This window comes from Pseudophryne corroboree, chromosome 4, assembly GCF_028390025.1.
Source record: "Pseudophryne corroboree isolate aPseCor3 chromosome 4, aPseCor3.hap2, whole genome shotgun sequence".
NCBI lineage: Eukaryota > Metazoa > Chordata > Amphibia > Anura > Myobatrachidae > Pseudophryne > Pseudophryne corroboree.
Window position 1 is genome coordinate 806,887,376 of NC_086447.1, and position 21,587 is coordinate 806,908,962.

The 21,587-nt window shown below is 42.3% G+C and overlaps 1 protein-coding gene across 2 annotated transcripts in view; it reads right to left on the bottom strand.

Moving 5' to 3' along the window:
* Positions 1-2,289: 2,289 nt before the first annotated feature.
* Positions 2,290-21,587, bottom strand: part of MEIS1 (Meis homeobox 1) — a 195,057-nt gene continuing 175,759 nt past the window's right edge. The window contains exons 10-13 of one of the 2 annotated variants that reach the window (XM_063918413.1): positions 8,084-8,142; positions 7,151-7,240; positions 6,796-6,891; positions 3,483-3,571 (exon numbers count right to left, since the gene is read on the bottom strand). In XM_063918413.1, coding sequence (XP_063774483.1) covers positions 6,833-6,891; positions 7,151-7,240; positions 8,084-8,142 — 208 coding nt within the window. In that variant the 3' untranslated portion in view covers positions 3,483-3,571; positions 6,796-6,832. Of the gene's footprint in view, positions 3,572-6,795; positions 6,892-7,150; positions 7,241-8,083; positions 8,143-21,587 lie in introns of both variants that reach the window. The other variant, XM_063918412.1, reaches the window with a different exon arrangement.

The following is a 21,587-nucleotide window of genomic DNA, read 5'->3' on the forward strand; positions in this document are numbered from 1 at the left end:
ATTTTTTATTATTTAATTATATATTTTTTATTATTATTATTATTATTATTATTATTATTATTATTATTAGGACTAATCTTAGTAACCGTACTCAAGCTAGTACCATTAGACTCTGACCTTTTCTACAACCCATATTATTAGGTCTAATAATCATATTATAGTTCTAGGTGTTGGTGTGTAATGATTATTAATTATTACTTTTCTGCTTACGTTCTTTACGGGTAAAATATGGTAATTAACAAACATTTTGTTTTAACACAACAAAAAATATATTATTAGCTCATCCTATTTAGTAAATTAAGGGATTTTCTCCTTTAATAACTTTACTAAATCTCACCCATCCCTTTGTCAATACTACCACTTTTGGTGGAACACCCTCCCGTGTTAACCCTCTCCATTCCTACCCACACATAACCGGAACTTCTCCCCTTTGGCACTGCTCAGGTGTATATATTACAAGGAATATCTGGCACTGCGGGATGCAGCCAACATGTCAACAGTCCCAATTCATAATGCTGACAGTTATATCGACATTGCTGAAATGTCGACAGCTAACATGTCGCCATCTGCAAAATGTTTACCTGTTCACAATGTCAACAATGCACATGTCGACAAGGGAAATTAGGTTTAGGGTTAGGGTCATTCTTACCCAAGCACTGCTGTGGCATTAGCCAACAACCACATTGGCAATTGTCAACTTTGTTAGCCTTAAGGAACAATATGGACAGAAGAGTGAAAAAACACTGGCGCTGGGTTCACAAGATGCGTGCTAATGATAATTGCTAATGGCAATGAGCCATTTAATAAACCACAGTCTTAAAATTATGAACCGACTTTGGTTTTAGGCATAAGTAAATACACTTTATTACACTCAGATAAAAAACCAATACATATATGTACACATATGACTGGTAAAAACAATAAAAGTGACTGGTGCTGGGAGAAATATATACTCTCATCCACATTATATTCTCACCCACAATCAAAGTGACTAGTGCTAGGAGAAATTGGTAATCTCACCAAACAGAGGGGGTTCGGTGGGCTTAGCTTAAAAAGCTGATTGTTGGTCCCGGGCTGCAGAGCCTGGCACCACCGAAAAAGGCTTATTCCTCAATAGGCACGTAGTCACTGGTGTTCTGGCAAAGTCCTCACAGCATGCCATCAGACCTTCAACATGTTTCGGTCACCAAAGTGACCTTTTTCAAGAAGTACTGTAGTTCTTGAAAAAAAATACTTCTTGAAAAAGGTCACTTTGGTGGCCGAAACATGTCGAAGGTCTGATGGCATGCTGTGAGGACTTTGCCAGAACGCCAGTGACTACGTGCCTATTGAGGAATAAGCCTTCTGCGGTGGTACCAGGCTCTGCAGCCCGGGACCAACAATCAGCTTTTTAAGCTAAGCCCACCGCACCCCCTCTGTTTGGTGAGATTACCAACTTCTCCTAACACTAGTCACTTTGATTGTGGGTGAGAATATAATGTGTATGAGAGTATATATTTTTCCCAGCATCAGTCACTTTTATTGTTTTTACCAGTCATATGTGTACATATATGTATTTTTTTTATGAGTGTAATAAAAGTGTATTTACTTATGCCTTAAACCAAAGTCGGTTCATCATTTTAAGACTGTGGTTTATTAAATGGCTCATTGCCATTAGCAATTATCATTAGCACGCATCTTGTGAACCCAGCGCCAGTGTTTTTTCACTCTTCTGTCCATATTGTTCCTTAAGGGATTGTGTTTGTCCTCTCTTGTGTTAAAACTAGGCTGCTTGGTGAATTTTATTGCGCAAACCAGGTGTGGGTCTCCTTTGTCAACTTTGTTAGCCTGTCAACATTTCCTAATTGTCGACATGACGATGTGCTACATGTGGACATTATAATAATTTCATCATTCTCAAATCAACATGGAGAATGTTGTCATTCTAACCTGCCACAAAATATACCGGATCCGGCACAGAAGCAACATGGTTTTCAATTAGGCTCCTCCCCTCTATATAAAGACCCAATCATCTCTCAGTGTGATTAATAGAAGTCCTGGCTATGTGTGAGTGCCACATTACTTCTGTGTAGAGTGAACTAAGGGGGATCAGGAGGGAAAGCATCATCAAAATACTGTTATTAGGAAGGAAAGGTATTTAGAAAAATTCTTATAAAGTGGAAAAGCCCTTTTCATCTATATACTGTACATACCAATTCATGCCAAACCTATTTATGCCCCCCCCCCCCAAAAAAAATAATAAAAAAAAATAATAATAATAATAATAATAATAATAATGCAACAATACAGTTATCTTTTCCAGTCCTTTTAGCACAAAATTTATTTACAATGTATACATAAATGTTCCATGGTGGGACTATGGAAAAATGTACGCACGGCTGTTGCCGTGCTGAGAAATAAAGTCAATGTATTAAAAATAAATCTTCTACAGTTCTTGTTTTGAGCTGCATGAGAAAAGAAAATGATGCACATATTGGTTGCTGCTGAATGGGGACACTGACGCTCCTTGTGACAATTATGCTCCGTACACATTGCCTTTTGGTTTCCATGCCTCCTCATACCAGTCTCCTTAAGACACCGCCTGCAACAGCTGATTAATCATTGTTGATGACTGCAGTTTTTCCCATCCTTCCCGATTTACATCTGTTCAGGCCAATTCAAATATGGTGAGTAAATGAATTAGACATGCAAATTCAAGCCCCAGGCTAGAGAGAGAAAGAGAGAGACAGAGAGGGAAGAGAAAGAGAGACAGGGAGCCAGAGAACAAAACTGAGAGACAAAGCTGTAGAGTAAGTGCGCATGGCTGAAATCCTTGGATCGAAGAAAAAAAATCTTCTGCCTGACATACTTATTGAAGACCTGCAAACGAGGACTTTCTGTCATCTGCAGGGTAACTGTAAGGCTTTAATTTCTTTAAGTAAGGAGGCTTCAGGAGGAAGTGAAGAGCTATGGAAACAACACACATAGTGTGGAAAAATTTCACATTTTTTTAAAAAAATCTATAAGAAACAACATAATATGGTTAACAGTATAATATCATTTACAATATTTCACTCTTTGTTCTCTTAATGTCTTATATACGTATTTATCATGTCCCCAAACTTGATTTCAGCATCTGTTTCTGCTTTTACATTTTTTGCTTTTTTTTTTTTTTTTTTGGGGGGGGTGCCTGTGTCGAAAAAAATGTCTTGGTCCTACATGGGCACCAAGATTGGAACTTTGCTGTTGTGGCAGAAACACAGTACATGAAATTTTATTCCATTGCAGACAACACATATTCCCTTAAATTACTGAGCATGGATGTCCATAACATGCCCACTCATTGTTGGATCTCCTGTGTTAAGTACTGAGGGGCTAGATGCTGACATCGGCATCCCAGGGTGAGGTGGTCCTCCGTGCATCATCATTGCTGGGTGGTGATGGTGTCCAGGAATGTAGGTATGCATAGACGGCCCATGACGCAGCTGAGCGTGATGTAAGGGCATCTGTGATGGAGGATAAGTTGGCTGTCCCATACTTATACCCATCGGACCACTCGGAGATATGTAATTCCCTGGCATACTTTGCAGTCCTGAGGGAGAGAGGAAAAAGTTAAATATTGTCAAATGACACTGACAGTACGTTCAACGCTATTCATAACAAACGTACATAAATAAATCAGCATTTTAAAAACCCTATAAAATACACTTTCATACAGATATGTCCAACAAACGTACATAAATAAATCAGCATTTTAAAAACCCTATAAAATACACTTTCATACTGATATGTCCTTTTGCACTGTGGCATCAGTCACACCAAATATCTCCTCTCGGCGTGTCAGGTCCCAGGCAACTCGGATGCACCATAGGCAAACTCAGGGAGGGTTTCCAATTGCCCGGAAACCCCGCTTCCCCACAGCCTGGCCAGCGGCCACCACATGCAGTATGAATAGTGGAATGGAGCTGCTGCACATGCCCAGTGTCAGCACATGTTCCTATGAAATGTGCTGTGTGTGTGTCTGTAGATCTGAGTGCTCAATTATCGCAATAGAGAGAATTCGGTAAGTGGCTTACCATGATCATTGGGCCTGCATACTGTACTACATAAACTGCACTTTGTTGGGGGCAGACCATAGCTTGTTACATGTTAATTATTCCTTCATGGGCTGGCAACAATCGCTATCAAACATTTGGAAACCCCCCTCTAGAAATCCTGCGTTTGCCCCTGCGCACCGAGCTTCTTCCTTGCTGAAAGTATCAGTTAACAGCTGGGAGCAGAAAACTACTTTGCTGGCTTACACTGAAATTGTGCAAAAATGGTAACGATATGAGCGGCCGCTGATTTTCCTCACATTGAGTTTTGCGGCTTTGTACATGTGCAAAACCAATTCCTGTGTGGTTAATGTAGCAGTTCAGCACCTGTAGTACACTCTGAGTGGCTTTTCACTGACTCTGCGATGTGTGTGAGACACAGGTGGGCGGTGTGGTCAGTGCCATCGCACAGGGTGGAGTGCCCTGGAGGCGACACCCTTGCTGCTGCTTTCACTGCCTCAGTGCTGGACGGCATTCCAGCCACACACTTTGCAGGTTGTTCAGTGGCTCCGAGTGACCTTAGAACGCTCAGAGTAGTGTATTGCAGCAGTAGTGTCCCAGTAATGTCAGTAGCACCCGTCCATCAATTCTTATGATGGTATGAGCTCTGGGGGGTGGGCGGTGGTTACACAGGGCACTCTGCCACTTAGTTACCGGGCTGGTAAGATGCATAATTTAGAGAAAACAACGGTATGTGTCAGTCTCATTGGGCGTCTCGCACATGGTGTAAAGACGCTAGGTGTATGAGGACACATCTGTTTATTATATATATATATATATATATATATACACACGACTTAACATCTGCTCTTCGTTTGGAAGTGTAAAGCCCCATTACTGCTGCCTTATATATATATCTAAGAAACAGCTCTGTGAACCTGGGATCATATCAGTTTACAAGCGAGGTGTATTTATTGTATTTATTGTGATTTATCTCTACATGCCTTGAAGGGAACAAACAAAAGCAGTAATTGTTTACTGGAATATTGCCATAAAGTAAAATGCATTATGTAGGGTTGATAAATGGGAGGCAGTTTTTTTTTTCCTTTCATACATGCTAGAAATCAATAACTGTTAGCAATTAATTCCTTCCTTGTGATCATGAATGTTTAAAATAAATCAGACTACAAACTCAGTCAAGCTTTCGCTAAATTTGAGAACAATGAAGAAACGGAACGTAAAACAATGGCCCCCCTGCTTTCTGTGGGCCTCTGTCTTCCGCATGGTTTGCTATAGTTGATGAAAACTGACAGGTGTATTGTCTCAGAGAGCTATAAGCTCCATAATCATCCAGGGTGAAAGGCATAACGCTATTTCTAAGTAGGTTCAATTGGCTTTAGTTCTAAGTAGTGTTGCAGCGTGAACACCTTGGATTCAGGTCTCAGGGCTCCAAAGATGTAAGGCTGCTTAATCTAGCCTAAAGGAAGATTTTTTTTCTCTCACTATGGAAAATTGCTTAGAAAATATACCATATCCGTTGGTCTTTAATCAAAAGTGATGATATTTTCCATAATATCCTACTAATTTAATTGGTTATGAAGCATAGCATACATCATTTAAATTTAATTGACCCAGAAATTAAGAAACAATATTTAGATTAACTAAATGTTCATGATGTGTGAAAACGCGGCCAATGGCTTCCTAGCAGTTTTCCTAGCCTGATGTGTGATTCAAATTCTTGGTGCACACAATGGCCTCACATTTAGGAATAGATTAAGACCCAACAAAACAAACCACACAGTTTTTTTTGTTTCTGATGCAGAACAATAACAAGAAAAAATCTGAGCTCTTCAACATTCCTTAAGAATATTTCTGCTGCAGAATACTACAAAATCAAGACTGTGATCCAGTCTCTCTCTCTCTCTTTCTCTCTCTCTCACCCTTCTTCTCTCTCTACCTCTTTCTCTCCCTCTCTCTTCTACCTCTCTTTCACTCTCTGTCTCTCCCTCTCTCTTTCCAGACTTCACTGGGCCTGCTGCTGACGATTGCATTAATGATCTCTATTTTTGTATACTGAATGAGTCAAATCCATTTGTCACACTGCAAGTGATGGCATACTTAATTTGGATATAGTCAATTAGCCCAGGCAGAGCTGCACAACCTGCTGTGCACACCTCTATTTTGTATTCTTTTACTTTGCCTTTTCCACACGTAATCCTATTATACATGATGGACAAAGAGGAGCAAAGTGGAAATTCAAAGTTTTCCTGTATGGGATCTTAAACAGGGCTAAGCATTTCTGTTTCTTACAAAGACAGTGCTTATTTTGCTTAAATAAGTCCCTGTTTGCATTTTGGTCTCTTGCAGGTTAGTGAAGAAGTGTAACTCATGCATCAACTGTGGTTAGACAGATTTATGACACTTTGGGGACATGGTCTTTTCTCTCCTTGCACTGCTGCAGACTGCTTACATTTTGCAAATCAGTCTGTTGCCATGGAAATCCACTCCCCCCCCTCCACCACCTCCTGCCTACTCCTTGTTTTGTCATGTGGTCAGTACTGTATAATAACAACACAAGAGTCAACGTACAGTCTATGCAGCACTTTATGCACGAGACAAATGAAACAAAATCAGTAAGAAAAACAGGATACCGGATTTTTATGGAAAAGGAATGAACCAGCATGGAGCTATGGGCAGGGAGAATACAAATTATTAAAATTCACAGTGTAGAAAAAAAAAATTCCTAGAGCAAAGTAGACACAGCATCCCCCGTTGTACTTACTTCCCCCTTGCTTTGCCATTGGTTAACTAGTTGGTGGTTACATGTAGTGCCATTGCCCCTCCATGCCCATATTCATGCCCATTCCACTCATAGGTCCTAAAAGGGAGATAAAAATCCAAGAAGATGCCAGAAGATCAGAGAAATGAACAGAGAGCACCCAAAGAACCCAAATGTCACAAACCAATTTCAAAGAAATCAAGATATAGGCAGAGCACCCAGATTGTAGCCATATTATGATTTGCAGATGAGTAAAAGACACAGTAAGAGACACAGAAGCTCAAATTTAACATTTACCCTTTAGGCTAACCTAGCACAAACTACTAACAAAACACAAAATGAGCAAAAACAATCTTACCTGGTGCTCGGATTCCCATATGTTGCTGGCCGTCCATTACAAAACCTCCCATTGGCTGTCCATCGGGATTGTAAGGTGTTCCTTGACTTACTAAAATACATTAAATTATTGTTACTCTCTAATCTCAGCTGCAGGCAACAACACAATATTTATGAAACAGCCAGGAACTGTTGAAGGGACACTATGAGACCTCACATCCCCTTCCCAGCACCTATTAAGCCCACTTAGTACATGGAATATTAGGCAAATAGTAACAAAAAGAAGCCCAACACCATATTTCTGACCAGCATGCCGTTATTCTATGTCATGTTGATATCCCTTGGTTGGAGTCAAGAATATACAACATTTCACATTTTGTTAAAACAAAGACTACAGATTGAGAGTTCCCAAAGACACTGAAAATAAGACATACCCATGTATTATAAATTAGGTTTTAGCTGAACACATAACAAGCTTGCTTTAAAGTAAAATGCCTCAAGGCAGTTAAAAAGACAAAAATACAACTACCTCATTGAGCGTCTTTGAACTTTACCGAGTCCCATAAGGGATACTGACCCTGTTACCCTTTTGACAGGTAATAAAGTTTACAGCAATTCCACACCAAGCCATGCACCAGGGAGTGGTCAAAGTAGCAGAAAGTATAGCTGAGGAGAAAAACTTATACAAAAAGTAAAAATGTGTACCAATTTTTTTTAGATAGATATATATATATATATATATATATATATATATTATTATTTTTTTTATTATTTTGTTTTAGAATTTAATCAATTGCTGTACCAAAAAAAACAAAAAAACTACAGGACTGATGACTTCTTTTTTTGTTTTACTCCCGGCATTTATTTTATTTACCAGGTACTGGACCTCCCGGTGAATGGCTTGAAGATGGTTTTCGCCTGCGTGACTTGAAAACAGTTACTATTGGGGACTTGCCTGCTCGATTAGATTGGTCTATCATAGGTTGGACTATTCTTCTTCGGGCATTTATAAACCTAGAAAAGACCACAAAAGATATATTGGTTATTTTGTCATATAATTTGGACCCTCAGAATCAGCTGAATTGATATAGTTTATTTTCTTCAGATGTTCCACATGCAAGGTTATACACTCTGGAACCTACGTAGCCCCTCATGACCTTGCACAGAACAGACTGGTGTCTTCTTAGTTGATTTATGTTGGTCAGATTTTTACCACAGTTGGACTCTTTCATTTTCAGATCTACATGTGGGAATTTGCCTGCTTTGCTGAAAGACAATATGGGTAACACTCTATTTCCAATTCTATGGGGAGACAAATCACAAATGGCCTAGAAGGGTGAAGTCTAATACAATAAGCCTTGCAGGGCTATCCATATCTTTTGTTTTGTAACTACTTTCTAACTTTTTATTAAAATCCTCTCTTTTTCTTTGGAGTTTAATTCTATTTTAATGCCCTCTATTAAGATAATGAACTGTGATGGCAGTATACCATCAAATGAGGGAACGTCTGGAGTTTTATTACTTGCTCACACTGCTGGGGACTTCAGAACAAGGCATTCGGCTTATAGAGACTACTTTTTTTGGCTTATTCAAAGAGTGGGGTCAAAACAAGGTCAATGCCATACACAATTTGCACTTATAATCCTGTAGTCATCAGAAATTATGAATGAGTAAAAAATAGAAGGCTAGCTCAATGACCATCCAAAAATACAGTAATCTACAAGTGGTATACATTTGAATTTGTTAGTGTCAAGAAAACCCCAAATCTTTCGTAATCACACGACTCGTTTTATTTTTTATTAGGACATAAGATTTTCCTCCAAAAATGTAGCAAATTCTTACTTGAGATGTGCATCTGGGATTTTTTTCTTGTGTACATATTTTAGGCAATTAACATCAACAGAAGCTATTATATCACTACTGACATATGTTGATTCCCAAAATGCAAAACTTTATTGCATCAGTATAATGCAAACTGTAAACACAAAAATGAAATTAAAATATGAGCACACCGGGAGAACATAGTTACAGAATTCCTCCTTATTCTATTTTAATAAGCTTCACAAGACAAAGGCGCCAGGAGATCTTGGGAAATGAAACCCCCCACCCATCAACTGTCTTCCTTGATTGTCCAATTAAACATTATTTAATGAATTTTAGTAGATTACACAGGCAACACTCTTTTTTTTCAATAATAAAATGTCATAAAGTAATAATAATAATAATAAAAAGAAAAAGAAATAAACAAACCTATTGTTCTGGAAAGCCTCTTTGACCTTCACTTTAGAGTGCATATATCCCACCCCTTGTGAGATACACAAATATGTGAATGCCTTCCCTAGCAGGAGGTCCCGGCATAAACACTTTCCCGTGGCCTTCTTAGACTGGGGTCCAGTCATCATTGTTCCCTAGCCCCAGTTCCTCAGTACTACACGTTTGGTGTAACTGTCTTTGGCTGTTTAACTCTCATTCATTAGAAATGGCAAATTAAAATGTTTTCATTATTACCGTATTATAAATGGCCTTCACATTCCTGGATGTAGCGCAACACTATGTTTCACTGACTAAGTGAGCAGAAGAGGGCACTTTTACTTTATTTTTTGTAATAAAAAAATAATGTACAAGGATATGTGGGAACTATTTTCTACATTAAGGTGTTAAAGTTTTTTTTTTCTTTTTTTGTTGTTGCTCGTGTTACAGAAAAAAAAGTGTATTTTTTCCTTTGTGGAAAACAGCAATTTCTTTGTATGCCTTAAGGGTACATTCAGATGCAAGAAACCTCAGTGTTCCTTCTCGATAGTCATTAAATGACATTCTTGCTCCTCCCAAAAGAAGTCAAACTAAGGTCAGCATCCCATCACCTCATATCTGTTTAAATAAACTGGTCCAGCTGTTTGTTTCCAAAATGGCCTCTGACCTTCTCTCCCTCTCTCTCTCTCTCTCTCTCTCTCTCTCTGCAGTAGTGAGAGAGAGCTCTGCTTTGTACACCAGTTGTGGTTTGCAACAATAAACAGTCTAAAAATATTTCTGATTACGACAGCGTTGCTATGTTTGACCACATGAATAAAACACCAATATCAGTCATCATAGGTATACTACATTAACAAGGGAAGTGTCTAGTTCTTGAGCTAAAGCAGGGTGTTTTACATACTACAACTACAACCTAAAAACACAATACATTCCTACATGCCCTTTGGAATGGACAGAGAAAAGGAGAGAGAATTGACTGCATAGGAAAGGAATGAGTTAAACATCTTGTGAGGGGTGGACCTAGCTGTGAGGAAAGTACAGCCTTTGGAAAAAGGGGAGGGTTAATATATATAGGGAAGGCTAGGCCATTTTGCTCTCTCTTGTTGGTGAATTGCCTTCCCGCCCTCCCGCCCTGTTGGTAGAGGTTCTGGCACGGAGTGCCTTGGCGTTGAATTGTTGGCTGGGTTTATCGTTGGCTATTTATTGGCGGAAAAGAACGGCAGTTTGTAGTTGTATGGTAAGCTGTAGTGATTTACAGTTTGGTGTGGTTTAGGTGCACTCACCTCCATCGACTTTTTGGCCGCTTGACCACCCGTCCGGGAGGTAGCGGCAGGGCACCCATCAGGGTGGGTAGTCACTGTGGGGGTTGAGTTGTCACCTATTACCGATTTGATAGTTTGTAGTTAAATTAGGATGGTTTCGAATTTTAGCATTTTAAGGTTAGCGTTAGTTTAATAGAGCCGTTCTTTTTTCTGACACCATATGCCGGCTGAATCGGCATCTTAACAAAGTTTTTCATTTACAGGTTTGCTATGGTTAGGGTCAAATAAATAGCTAGCAATTTTTCTGCCAAATTCAAGTCTCCGTGTCTTTATTTCTTGGTATTAGAGGTAACGAATGCTTTACTTTTATGAAGGGGTCCACCAAATATCACTAGGATGTTTATGGACAATGCACAATGGAATAGAAATGGAATATAAGCATTTTAAGAGAGGAATCTCCGTTGTGGGCCCCCTCCTCTCCTGCAGCAAGTAGACTCTGACATAATGCCAGAGTGTACTGTGCATGCTCAGGTCTTCGAGTATATGGCGCCCATACCTTGTACCCAGGGAAATCTACAGTGCGCAAATCATTTAGAAATGGCTGCCATTTTCCAAGTGATTTCTGTCCGTAGTGCAGGGCCGCCGCCGTGGGACTCCAGAGGGGTAAGTATAATATATGGGTGCAGTGTGTGAATTGTGGGCACCCCTTGATGCAGGGGCCCATCCCGTTTGCACAGCACACCACCCATTATAGAAACGTCTATACTAAGCATTACATCTTACAATTTAATTGATTTTCTACTTCATTAAGGTGATTTTATTTCAAACCATAAAAAAAATCCAATTAGACACACAATATGGTAATAACCTAGGCAATTTAATTCTATTTTTGACATAGTGATTGTTTTTCTGTTAAATACAGACTAACAACTCAAGTTCATTTTATACCCACCAACCTCCCCGAATTTGCAGGGACAGACGCTTCTTATGCACTTTCCCGTCTCTCGCCTGCTGCTCTGCCACACCCAGAGAGGGACTGGGAGCAGCTCAGCAGCTTAGGAAGAGCTGAGCAAGCTGCCAGTGTGACTAAATACAGGAGCATGATGCACAGACATATCGTGTGCCACCAAGCCACATCCCCGTGTCATGAAGCCACACCCCATTTTTGCACAGTGTTCCTCTACACACCTGCCAATGGTTGGGACATATGTTCTTCTGAATGAAGGAAATTTGACAGGTGCCACAATTCGTTATCTTAAATTCTTTTGGGCACAGTAGTAATAGGTGCTGACAACATTATTATTAATATTTTATTTATTCAGACCTCATTAATAATCCTTACTTATCGTCGCATGCCGCAACAATGATTTTTCATTACAATTTGTCAAAAACATCTAGGTGGACCAGAAGCTCCAATAGGAGGCTGTCCCAGCAAAGAGCTCAGCAGTGACGTGATAGCTATTACTGAAAATGCCACATATGGAAGGGAAGGAGATTGGAACCTGTCAGGGAGGTATAAGAAGATGCCGGTTCAGTAATAATGGCACAAAGTGACTAACAGGTTCAAGCTCTTGTGTTGGGAAATAGGGCTAGATCACAGCCCCCATTAAGAATAATGAAGACTGCGGTTTATAACAATAATCTAATGCAAGACATAAAGTACCTCTGATATCTTCATAATTAGGCTATTCTCCAATAGCCCCAATATGTAAATCATTTTAAGCAAAAAGGGCTTGATGAATATGCCCCTGAATTTCAATCGAGTTTAAAGTGAGTTATATGAAGGGAGGGGATGGAGGTGGGGGAATAGGGCAACTAGGGTTGGGTGGCGGAACCAGCTGGCAGTTGCAGTTAAACAACAGATGAATAGCAGTCTTAATCCAGTTTTGTAACCGTAAACAAATGTTATATAGAGCCCATGACTAACACGTATATGTAATGCATATCTAATGATATAGATGTTATGTATAATATGTAACAAAACAGAGCAAAACATTATATACACATACACGACAGCACTGCTCTTTTTTTCTTAGACTCTCTCTCTATAATATATATATATATATATATATACACACACACACATACATTTACACACACAAATAAAATATGTTTGATATAATAAATAATAATAATAATAATAATAATAGTAAATGTCCAATGCTCATATTACTGGCAGAAAAATAAGAATTTACTCACCGGTAATTCTATTTCTCATAGTTCGTAGTGGATGCTGGGGACTCCGTAAGGACCATGGGGATTAGCGGCTCCGCAGGAGACTGGGCACAACTATAAAGAAAGCTTTTAGACTACTGGTGTGCACTGGCTCCTCCCACTAAGACCCTCCTCCAGACCTCAGTTAGGATACTGTGCCTGGAAGAGCTGACACAATTAGGAAGGATTTTGAATCCCGGGTAAGACTCATACCAGCCACACCAATCACACCGTATAACTTGTGATACAATACCCAGTTAACAGTATGACAACAACTGAGCCTCTCAACAGATGGCTCAACAATAACCCTTTAGTTAAGCAATAACTATATACAAGTATTGCAGACAATCCGCACTTGGGATGGGCGCCCAGCATCCACTACGGACTATGAGAAATAGAATTACCGGTGAGTAAATTCTTATTTTCTCTAACTTCCTAAGTGGATGCTGAGGACTCCGTAAGGACCATGGGGATTATACCAAAGCTCCCAAACGGGCGGGAGAGTGCGGATGACTCTGCAGCACCGAATGAGAGAACTCAAGGTCCTCCTCAGCCAGGGTATCAAATTTGTAGAATTTTGCAAACGTGTTTGCCCCTGACCAAGTAGCAGCTCAGCAAAGTTGAAGAGCCGAGACCCCTCGGGCAGCCGCCCAAGAAGAGCCCACTTTCCTCGTGGAATGGGCTTTCACTGATTTAGGATGCGGCAGTCCAGCCGCAGAATGTGCAAGCTGAATCGTACTACAGATCCAGCGAGCGATAGTCTGCTTAGAAGCAGGTGCACCCAACTTGTTGGGCGCATACAGGATAAAGAGCGAGTCAGTCTTCCTGACTCCAGCTGTCCTGGAAACATAAATTTTTAGGGCCCTGACTACATCCAACAACTTGGAAGCCTCCAAGTCATTTGTAGCCGCAGGCACCACGATAGGTTGGTTCAGATGAAAAGCTGATACCACTTTGGGGAGAAACTGGGGACGAGTCCTCAATTCTGCCCTATCCATATGGAAAATCAGATAAGGGCTTTTACATGACAAAGCCGCCAATTCTGAAACACGCCTGGCCGAAGCCAAGGCCAACAACATGACCACTTTCCACATGAGATATTTCAAATCCACGGTTATCAGTGGCTCAAACCAATGTGACTTTAGGAAATCCAACACCACGTTGAGATCCCAAGGTGCCACTGGAGGCACAAAAGGGGGCTGAATATGCAGCACTCCCTTAACAAAAGTCTGAACTTCAGGTAGTGAAGCCAATTCTCTCTGGAAGAAAATCGATAGAGCCGAAATCTGGACCTTAATGGAACCCAATTTAAGGCCCATAGTCACCCCTGACTGTAGGAAGTGCAGGAACCGGCCCAGCTGAAATTCTTCCGTTGGGGCCTTCCTGGCCTCACACCACGCAACATATTTTCGCCATATGCGGTGATAATGGTTTGCGGTTACTTCTTTCCTAGCTTTTATCAGCGTAGGAATGACTTCCTCCGGAATGCCCTTTTCCTTCAGGATCCGGTGTTCAACCGCCATGCCGTCAAACGCAGCCGCGGTAAGTCTTGGAACAGACAGGGCCCCTGCTGCAGCAGGTCCTGTCTGAGCAGTAGAGGCCATGGGTCCTCTGACATCATTTCTTGAAGTTCCGGATACCACGCTCTTCATGGCCAATCCGGAACAATGAGTATAGTTCTTACTCCTCTTCTCCTTATTATCCTCAGTACCTTTGGTATGAGAGGAAGAGGAGGGAACACATAAACAGATCGGTACACCCACGGTGTTACCAGAGCGTCCACAGCTATCGCCTGCGGGTCTCTCGACCTGGCGCAATATTTTTCTAGCTTTTTGTTTGGGCGGGACGCCATCATGTCCACCTGTGGTTTTTCCCACTGGTTTACAATCATTTGAAAGACTTCTGGATGAAGTCCCCACTCTCCCGGGTGGAGGTCGTGCCTGCTGAGGAAGTCTGCTTCCCAGTTGTCCACTCCCGGAATGAACACTGCTGACAGTGCTAACACGTGATTTTCCGCCCATCGGAGAATCCTTGTGGCTTCTGCCATCGCCGTCCTGCTTCTCGTGCCACCCTGTCGATTTACATGGGCGACCGCCGTGATGTTGTCTGACTGGATCAGTACCGGCTGGTTTTGAAGCAGGGGTTTTACCTGACTTAGGGCATTGTAAATGGCCCTTAGTTCCAGAATATTTATGTGCAGGGAAGTCTCCTGACTTGACCATATTCCTTGGAAGTTTCTTCCCTGTGTGACTGCTCCCCAGCCTCGAAGGCTGGCATCCGTGGTCACCAGGACCCAGTCCTGTATGCCGAATCTGCGGCCCTCTTGAAGATGAGCACTCTGCAGCCACCACAGCAGAGACACCCTTGTCCTAGGAGACAGGGTTATCAGACGATGCATCTGAAGATGCGATCCGGACCACTTGTCCAACAGGTCCCACTGAAAGGTTCTTGCATGAAACCTGCCGAATGGAATCGCTTCGTAGGAAGCTACCATTTTTCCCAGGATCCGCGTGCAATGATGCACCGACACCTGTTTTGGTTTTAAGAGGCCTCTGACTAGAGATGACAGCTCCTTGGCCTTTTCCTCCGGGAGAAACACTTTTCTCTGTTCTGTATCCAGAACCATCCCTAGGAACAGCAGGCATGTCGTAGGGACCAGCTGTGACTTTGGAATGTTTAGAATCCAGCCGTGCTGTTGTAGCACTTCCCGAGATAGTGCTACCCCTATCAACAACTGCTCTCTGGACCTCGCCTTTATCAGGAGATCGTCCAAGTACGGGATAATTAAAACTCCCTTCCTTCGAAGGAGTATCATCATTTCCGCCATTACCTTGGTAAAGACCCTCGGAGCCGTGGAGAGACCGAACGGCAACGTCTGAAATTGGTAATGACAATCTTGTACCACAAACCTGAGGTACTCCTGGTGAGGATGGTAAATGGGGACATGTAGGTAAGCATCTTTGATGTCCAGCGATACCATGTAATCTCCCTCGTCCAGGCTTGCAATAACCGCCCTGAGCGATTCCATCTTGAACTTGAATTTTATATATGTGTTCAAGGATTTCAAATTTAAAATGGGTCTCACCGAACCGTCCGGTTTCGGTACCACAAACATCGTGGAATAGTAACCCCTTCCTTGTTGAAGTAGGGGCACCTTTACTATCACTTGTTGTGAATACAGCTTTTGAATTGCCTGTAACACTGCCTCCCTGCCTGAAGGAGTGGTTGGCAAGGCAGATTTGAGGAAACGGCGGGGGGGAGATGTCTCGAATTCCAGTTTGTACCCCTGAGATACTACTTGAAGGATCCAGGGATCCACCCGTGAGCGAGTCCACTGATTGCTGAAATTTTTGAGATGGGCCCCCACCGTACCTGGCTCCGCCTGTGGAGCCCCAGCGTCATGCTGTGGACTTAGAGGAAGCGGGGGAGGACTTTTGCTCCTGGGAACTGGCTGTATGCTGCAGCTTTTTCCCTCTACCTCTGCCTCTGGGCAGAAAGGACGCGCCTTTAACCCGCTTGCCCCTATTGGGCCGAAAGGACTGTACCTGATAATACAGTGCTTTCTTTGGTTGTGAGGGAACATGGGGTAAAAATGTAGACTTCCCAGCTGTTGCTGTGGAAACGAGGTCCGAGAGACCATCCCCGAACAATTCCTCACCCTTATAAGGCAGAACTTCCATGTGTCGTTTGGAATCTGCATCACCTGTCCACTGCCGAGTCCATAAGCCTCTCCTGGCAGAAATGGACATTGCACTAATTTTGGATGCCAGCCGGCAAATATCCCTCTGTGCATCCCTCATGTATAAAAGTGCGTCTTTTATATGCTCTACGTTTAGCAAAATAGTGTCCCTGTCTAGGGTATCTATATTTTCTGACAGGGAATCTGACCACGCAGCAGCAGCGCTGCGCATCCAGGCTGAAGCTATAGCCGGTCTCAGTATCACACCTGTGTGTGTATATATAGATTTCAGGATAGCCTCCTGCTTTCTATCAGCAGATTCCTTCAGGGCGGCCGTATCCGGAGACGGTAGTGCCACCTTCTTTGACAAGCGCTTTATCCACCCTAGGGGATGTTTCCCAGCGTGACCTATCCTCTGGCGGGAAAGGGTACGCCATTAGTAACCTCTTAGAAATTACCATCTTTTTATCAGGGGAAGCCCACGCTTCTTCACACACTTCATTTAACTCTTCAGACGGAGGAAAAGCTACTGGTAGTTTTTTCTCTCCAAACATTATACCCTTTTTTGTGGTACCGGGGGTAACATTAGAAATGTGCAACACATTTTTCATTGCCTCAATCATGTAACGTGTGGCCCTACTGGACGTTGCATTAGTTTCTTCGTCGTCGACACTGGAGTCAGTATCCGTGTCGACATCTGTGTCAACCATCTGAGGTAGCGGGCGTTTTAGAGCCCCTGATGGTTTTTGAGACGCCTGGGCAGGCACAGGCTGAGAAGCCGGCTGTCCCACATTAGGTATGTCGTCAAACCTTTTATGTAAGGAGTCGACACTATCACGTAATTCCTTCCACAGCACCATCCACTCAGGTGTCGACCCCGCAGGGGGTGACATCACATTTACAGGCATCTGCTCCGCCTCCACATAAGCCTCCTCATCAAACATGTCGACACAGCCGTACCGACACACCGCAAACACACAGGGAATGCTCTGACAGAGGACAGGACCCCACAAAGCCTTTTGGGGAGACAGAGAGAGAGAGTATGCCAGCACACACCAGAGCGCTATATAACACTGGGATCCCACTATCAATGAGTGTTTTCCCTATAGCTGCTTTTTTATATATATTACATATATATAATATCTATACTGCGCCTAAATTTAGTGCCCCCCCTCCCTTTTTTACCCTTCTGTAGTATTCTTAGACTGCAGGGGAGAGCCAGGGAGCTTCCTTCCAGCGGAACTGTGAAGGAAAAATTGCGCCAGTGTGCTGAGGGAGAAGCCCCGCCCCCTTTTCGGCTGACTTTCTCCCGCTTTTTCTGTAATACTGGCAGGGGTAATTTTACATCTATATAGCCTCTGGGACTATATATGATGTATATTTTGCCAGCCAAGGTGTTATTTATTGCCCCCCTCCAGCGCCCTGCACCCATCAGTGACCGAAGTGTGAGGTGTACATGAGGAGCAATGGCGCACAGCTGCAGTGCTGTGCGCTACCTTGGTGAAGACCGAAGTCTTCTGCCGCCGATTTTCCGGACCTTCTTCGTGCTTCTGGCTCTGTAAGGGGGACGGCGGCGCGGCTCCGGGAACGAACACCAAGGTCGGGTCCTGCGGTCGATCCCTCTGGAGCTAATGGTGTCCAGTAGCCTAAGAAGCCCAAACTACCACCTGTTAGGTAGGTTCGCTTCTTCTCCCCTTAGTCCCTCGCTGCAGTGAGTCTGTTGCCAGCAGATCTCACTGAAAATAAAAAACCTAAATATACTTTCTTTCTAGGTGCTCAGGAGAGCCCCTAGTGTGCATCCAGCTCAGCCGGGCACAAGAATCTAACTGAGGTCTGGAGGAGGGTCTTAGTGGGAGGAGCCAGTGCACACCAGTAGTCTAAAAGCTTTCTTTATAGTTGTGCCCAGTCTCCTGCGGAGCCGCTAATCCCCATGGTCCTTACGGAGTCCCCAGCATCCACTTAGGACGTTAGAGAAATTATGATAGAATAACTGAATTATACTGAATCAGTAAAATTTTTCCAATTTTCACCTACAAAAGTATTCTGACTGGCATGTAGGAAAACATACACCCCTGAGTTGTTCCACCTGTTACAACAAGTTTCTGGGAGGTCCAATTTATAAAAACCCGAAGCCATGCATGTTAGCCAGAATCTGGCCAGCAATAATTCAGTAACACATAACACCACAGGCGCTGACTTCTAGACGGCTGCACACATTGTGAATTTTGTGCAGCTCAGTGTTAGGTGGGCATACACAGCTTTTCCAACATGGTCACAACTGAAATCAGCACACCCGATGAAAGTTATCAAAACTAACAGGTGAGGGATACGAACATTTCTGGTACTATCCCCCTTACAAGCATGGGTCTGTGGAATTATCACACATAAATAGCCCTCAATAAAGTTATCCAAGTGTCTGGGCTATTGGTACAGTTTTGTGGTCTCCTAGACTGGAGGAGATGTACAGAGTCTTGGGGGAGTGATAAAATGGAGGGAGTTAGGGTATCAGCCAATCAGCTCCTACCTGCCATGTTATAAGCTGTGTTTGAAAAAATGACAGGAGCTGATTAGCTGGCAGTTTATTTGTCTCAACTTTATCACTCTCCAAGGCTTAGTACATCTGCCCCAGAGTGAGTTAAACGCACATCTGCTGCAATGTCACTCATCCCCTGGCAAGTGAGCTCCAATCGAAAACACATGACATTGATTTGAGTGGCTATTATACAATGTTAAATAAGTTTATGGAACTTCCAGGTGCTACTTGCCAAAGAGATCGGATTTTGAAGCAACTTTGTCACAAATTTGGTATCAACTGGGGGGAGGCAGTCAATTACCGCCAGTCGGGATCCCGACCGTCAGCATACCGACAGTCAGGATACTGACAGTCAGGATACCGATGCCGGAATCCCAACACCAGCTGGAATACCAGCGGTCAAAGTCCCGACCGCTGGCTAGTTCCCTCACTTGGGTGGTTGTCCACACCACCACCCGAGGGGGTATAGAAACCTGTGGCGACCCAAAGCGTGGCAAGCACAGCGAGCCCGCGAGGGGACACACTGCGCTCAAAGCTGCCAGGATCTCATACTGATCCAGCTGCATGTATATACACTGCAGTGGTTGTAAAATTGTCACTCTGAATGTGTATAACATGCAATGGGATGATTCAATGAACGATGGATCGGGGGAACACACTATAAGATGTGTACGATATGTCAATCCTATCCATTTCGGGACAATATATTGCATGATACATCATATAGTATTAACCCAGCTGGGGATCAGTATGAGATCCCGGCATGCTGTCATACAGTGGATCATATGTGTATGGAGGTGCAATGTATCATTACATTGCATCACTGCGACGCACTGTCAGAAGGTGTGTACCCAGCTTAAATCTGTAGAACATGGCAAGCGGAATGTCATTATATCTGGGCAAATCAGACTTTGTGGTTTGATGAACATTGTATCTGTAACATGTAAAAACAAAACAAAAAGGTACAACAAACTAACAGAAAACAACTGCATCTAGAAAATGGGATAAAAATTAGTTTACAACTGATAACTGACTCGGGACTATCAAATGCCACCAACATGCAAAGCTTTATGAGAATTGAGAATTTCCAACTGCATTTTGTATACATTTCAAAACTTTTCCAGTATAGTAACACTGTGTAAATTACACTCTAATGTTAATTAGTTAATGTGCAGAACACTTTCAAACAAGTATAATTTGCCTTAAATTTTCTTTGAAACTGCTACCACTGCTTTCCTTTAATTAAATGTCATTAAATAAAAATGTTTTAGCTTTTATTGCATTGGAACAACTAATTATCTTTATGATCAGCATACTTTATTCCCAAGCAATGTTTCAATTATATGCAATGCTGAATATACCAAGATGATACAGATATAGAAAACACTATAGATTTGTAGCCTCAAACACATTAGCTGGAAATTACAAATGAGACCAAGTATAATGTAAATGGAAAAGTAGATACCTTGGAGTGATTTATGCGGAAAAGACTAACCTGTTAAACTCTAATAGAATTATAAGCATACGACTGGGTAATATATGAAATTAAGGGGTATCTTTAGTAAGTCAAAACTTCAGACTTACCCACAGTTTTTCTGTAAAATGTGTTAACACAGGAGAAAGCATAGATTTAGGAATCATTACTAAATTGTATGCAGCTTTTCTCCTGTTCCATGTATCTATGGGAATGGTGAACCTTGCTAATTTATCTAGCAGTGAAAAGGGAATGAGAGGAAGAAGAAGAGGAAGAAAAGGAAGAGGAAGAAGAGGAAGAAGAAGAAGAAGAAGAAGAAGAGGAAGAAGAAAAAGAAGAAGAAGAAGAAAGGTTACAGTCTCATGAGTCAGTTCTTTAGCTAAGTGCTTTAAGTACACTATGTAGACAAAAGTGATTGGACACTGACAGCAAACAGATCAACGAGATTTTATGGACGCCGATACTTTGTAGGTCCATCAAGTGTAGTGATTACTGCAGACACCCTTCTTGGCAAACTATCCACAAGTTCCTGGACAACAGCAGGTGGAATGTTTTGCCATTCTGCCTTAAGTACAGTGACCAACTGTGACACCGAAGAAGGTCGAGTAGGTCTAGAATGCACCTGTCGCTCCGATTCGTCCCAGTGGTTCTCAGTGCGGTTAACATATGGACTCTGAGCTGGCCAGTCCATATGTGTTACTGAATTTTCTGTATATCAGTACAGCACTGCCCTGGGAACATGATATCGCGCAGCCTATAATGATCCCCTTTTCAAACTCAGATTCTTCCAGCAAGCCATTTCATTAGCAAATGATCTAATCAGTGCCCCTCTGCCTATTTTATACCTTCACAAACATGTGTCTGTTGCACAAGCACACCGTTTCACTTGCGCGGGGAGGAGGGGGTTGTCCAATTACTTGTGTCTACATAGTGTACTACTGTATACTAATGGAACTACTACAGTTCAAGAGGAAAACACAGTAGATTACAAATGTTTAAATGCAGAGAGGATGTGGCCAGCACATTTAGAGGGTGTGACTAGTACCT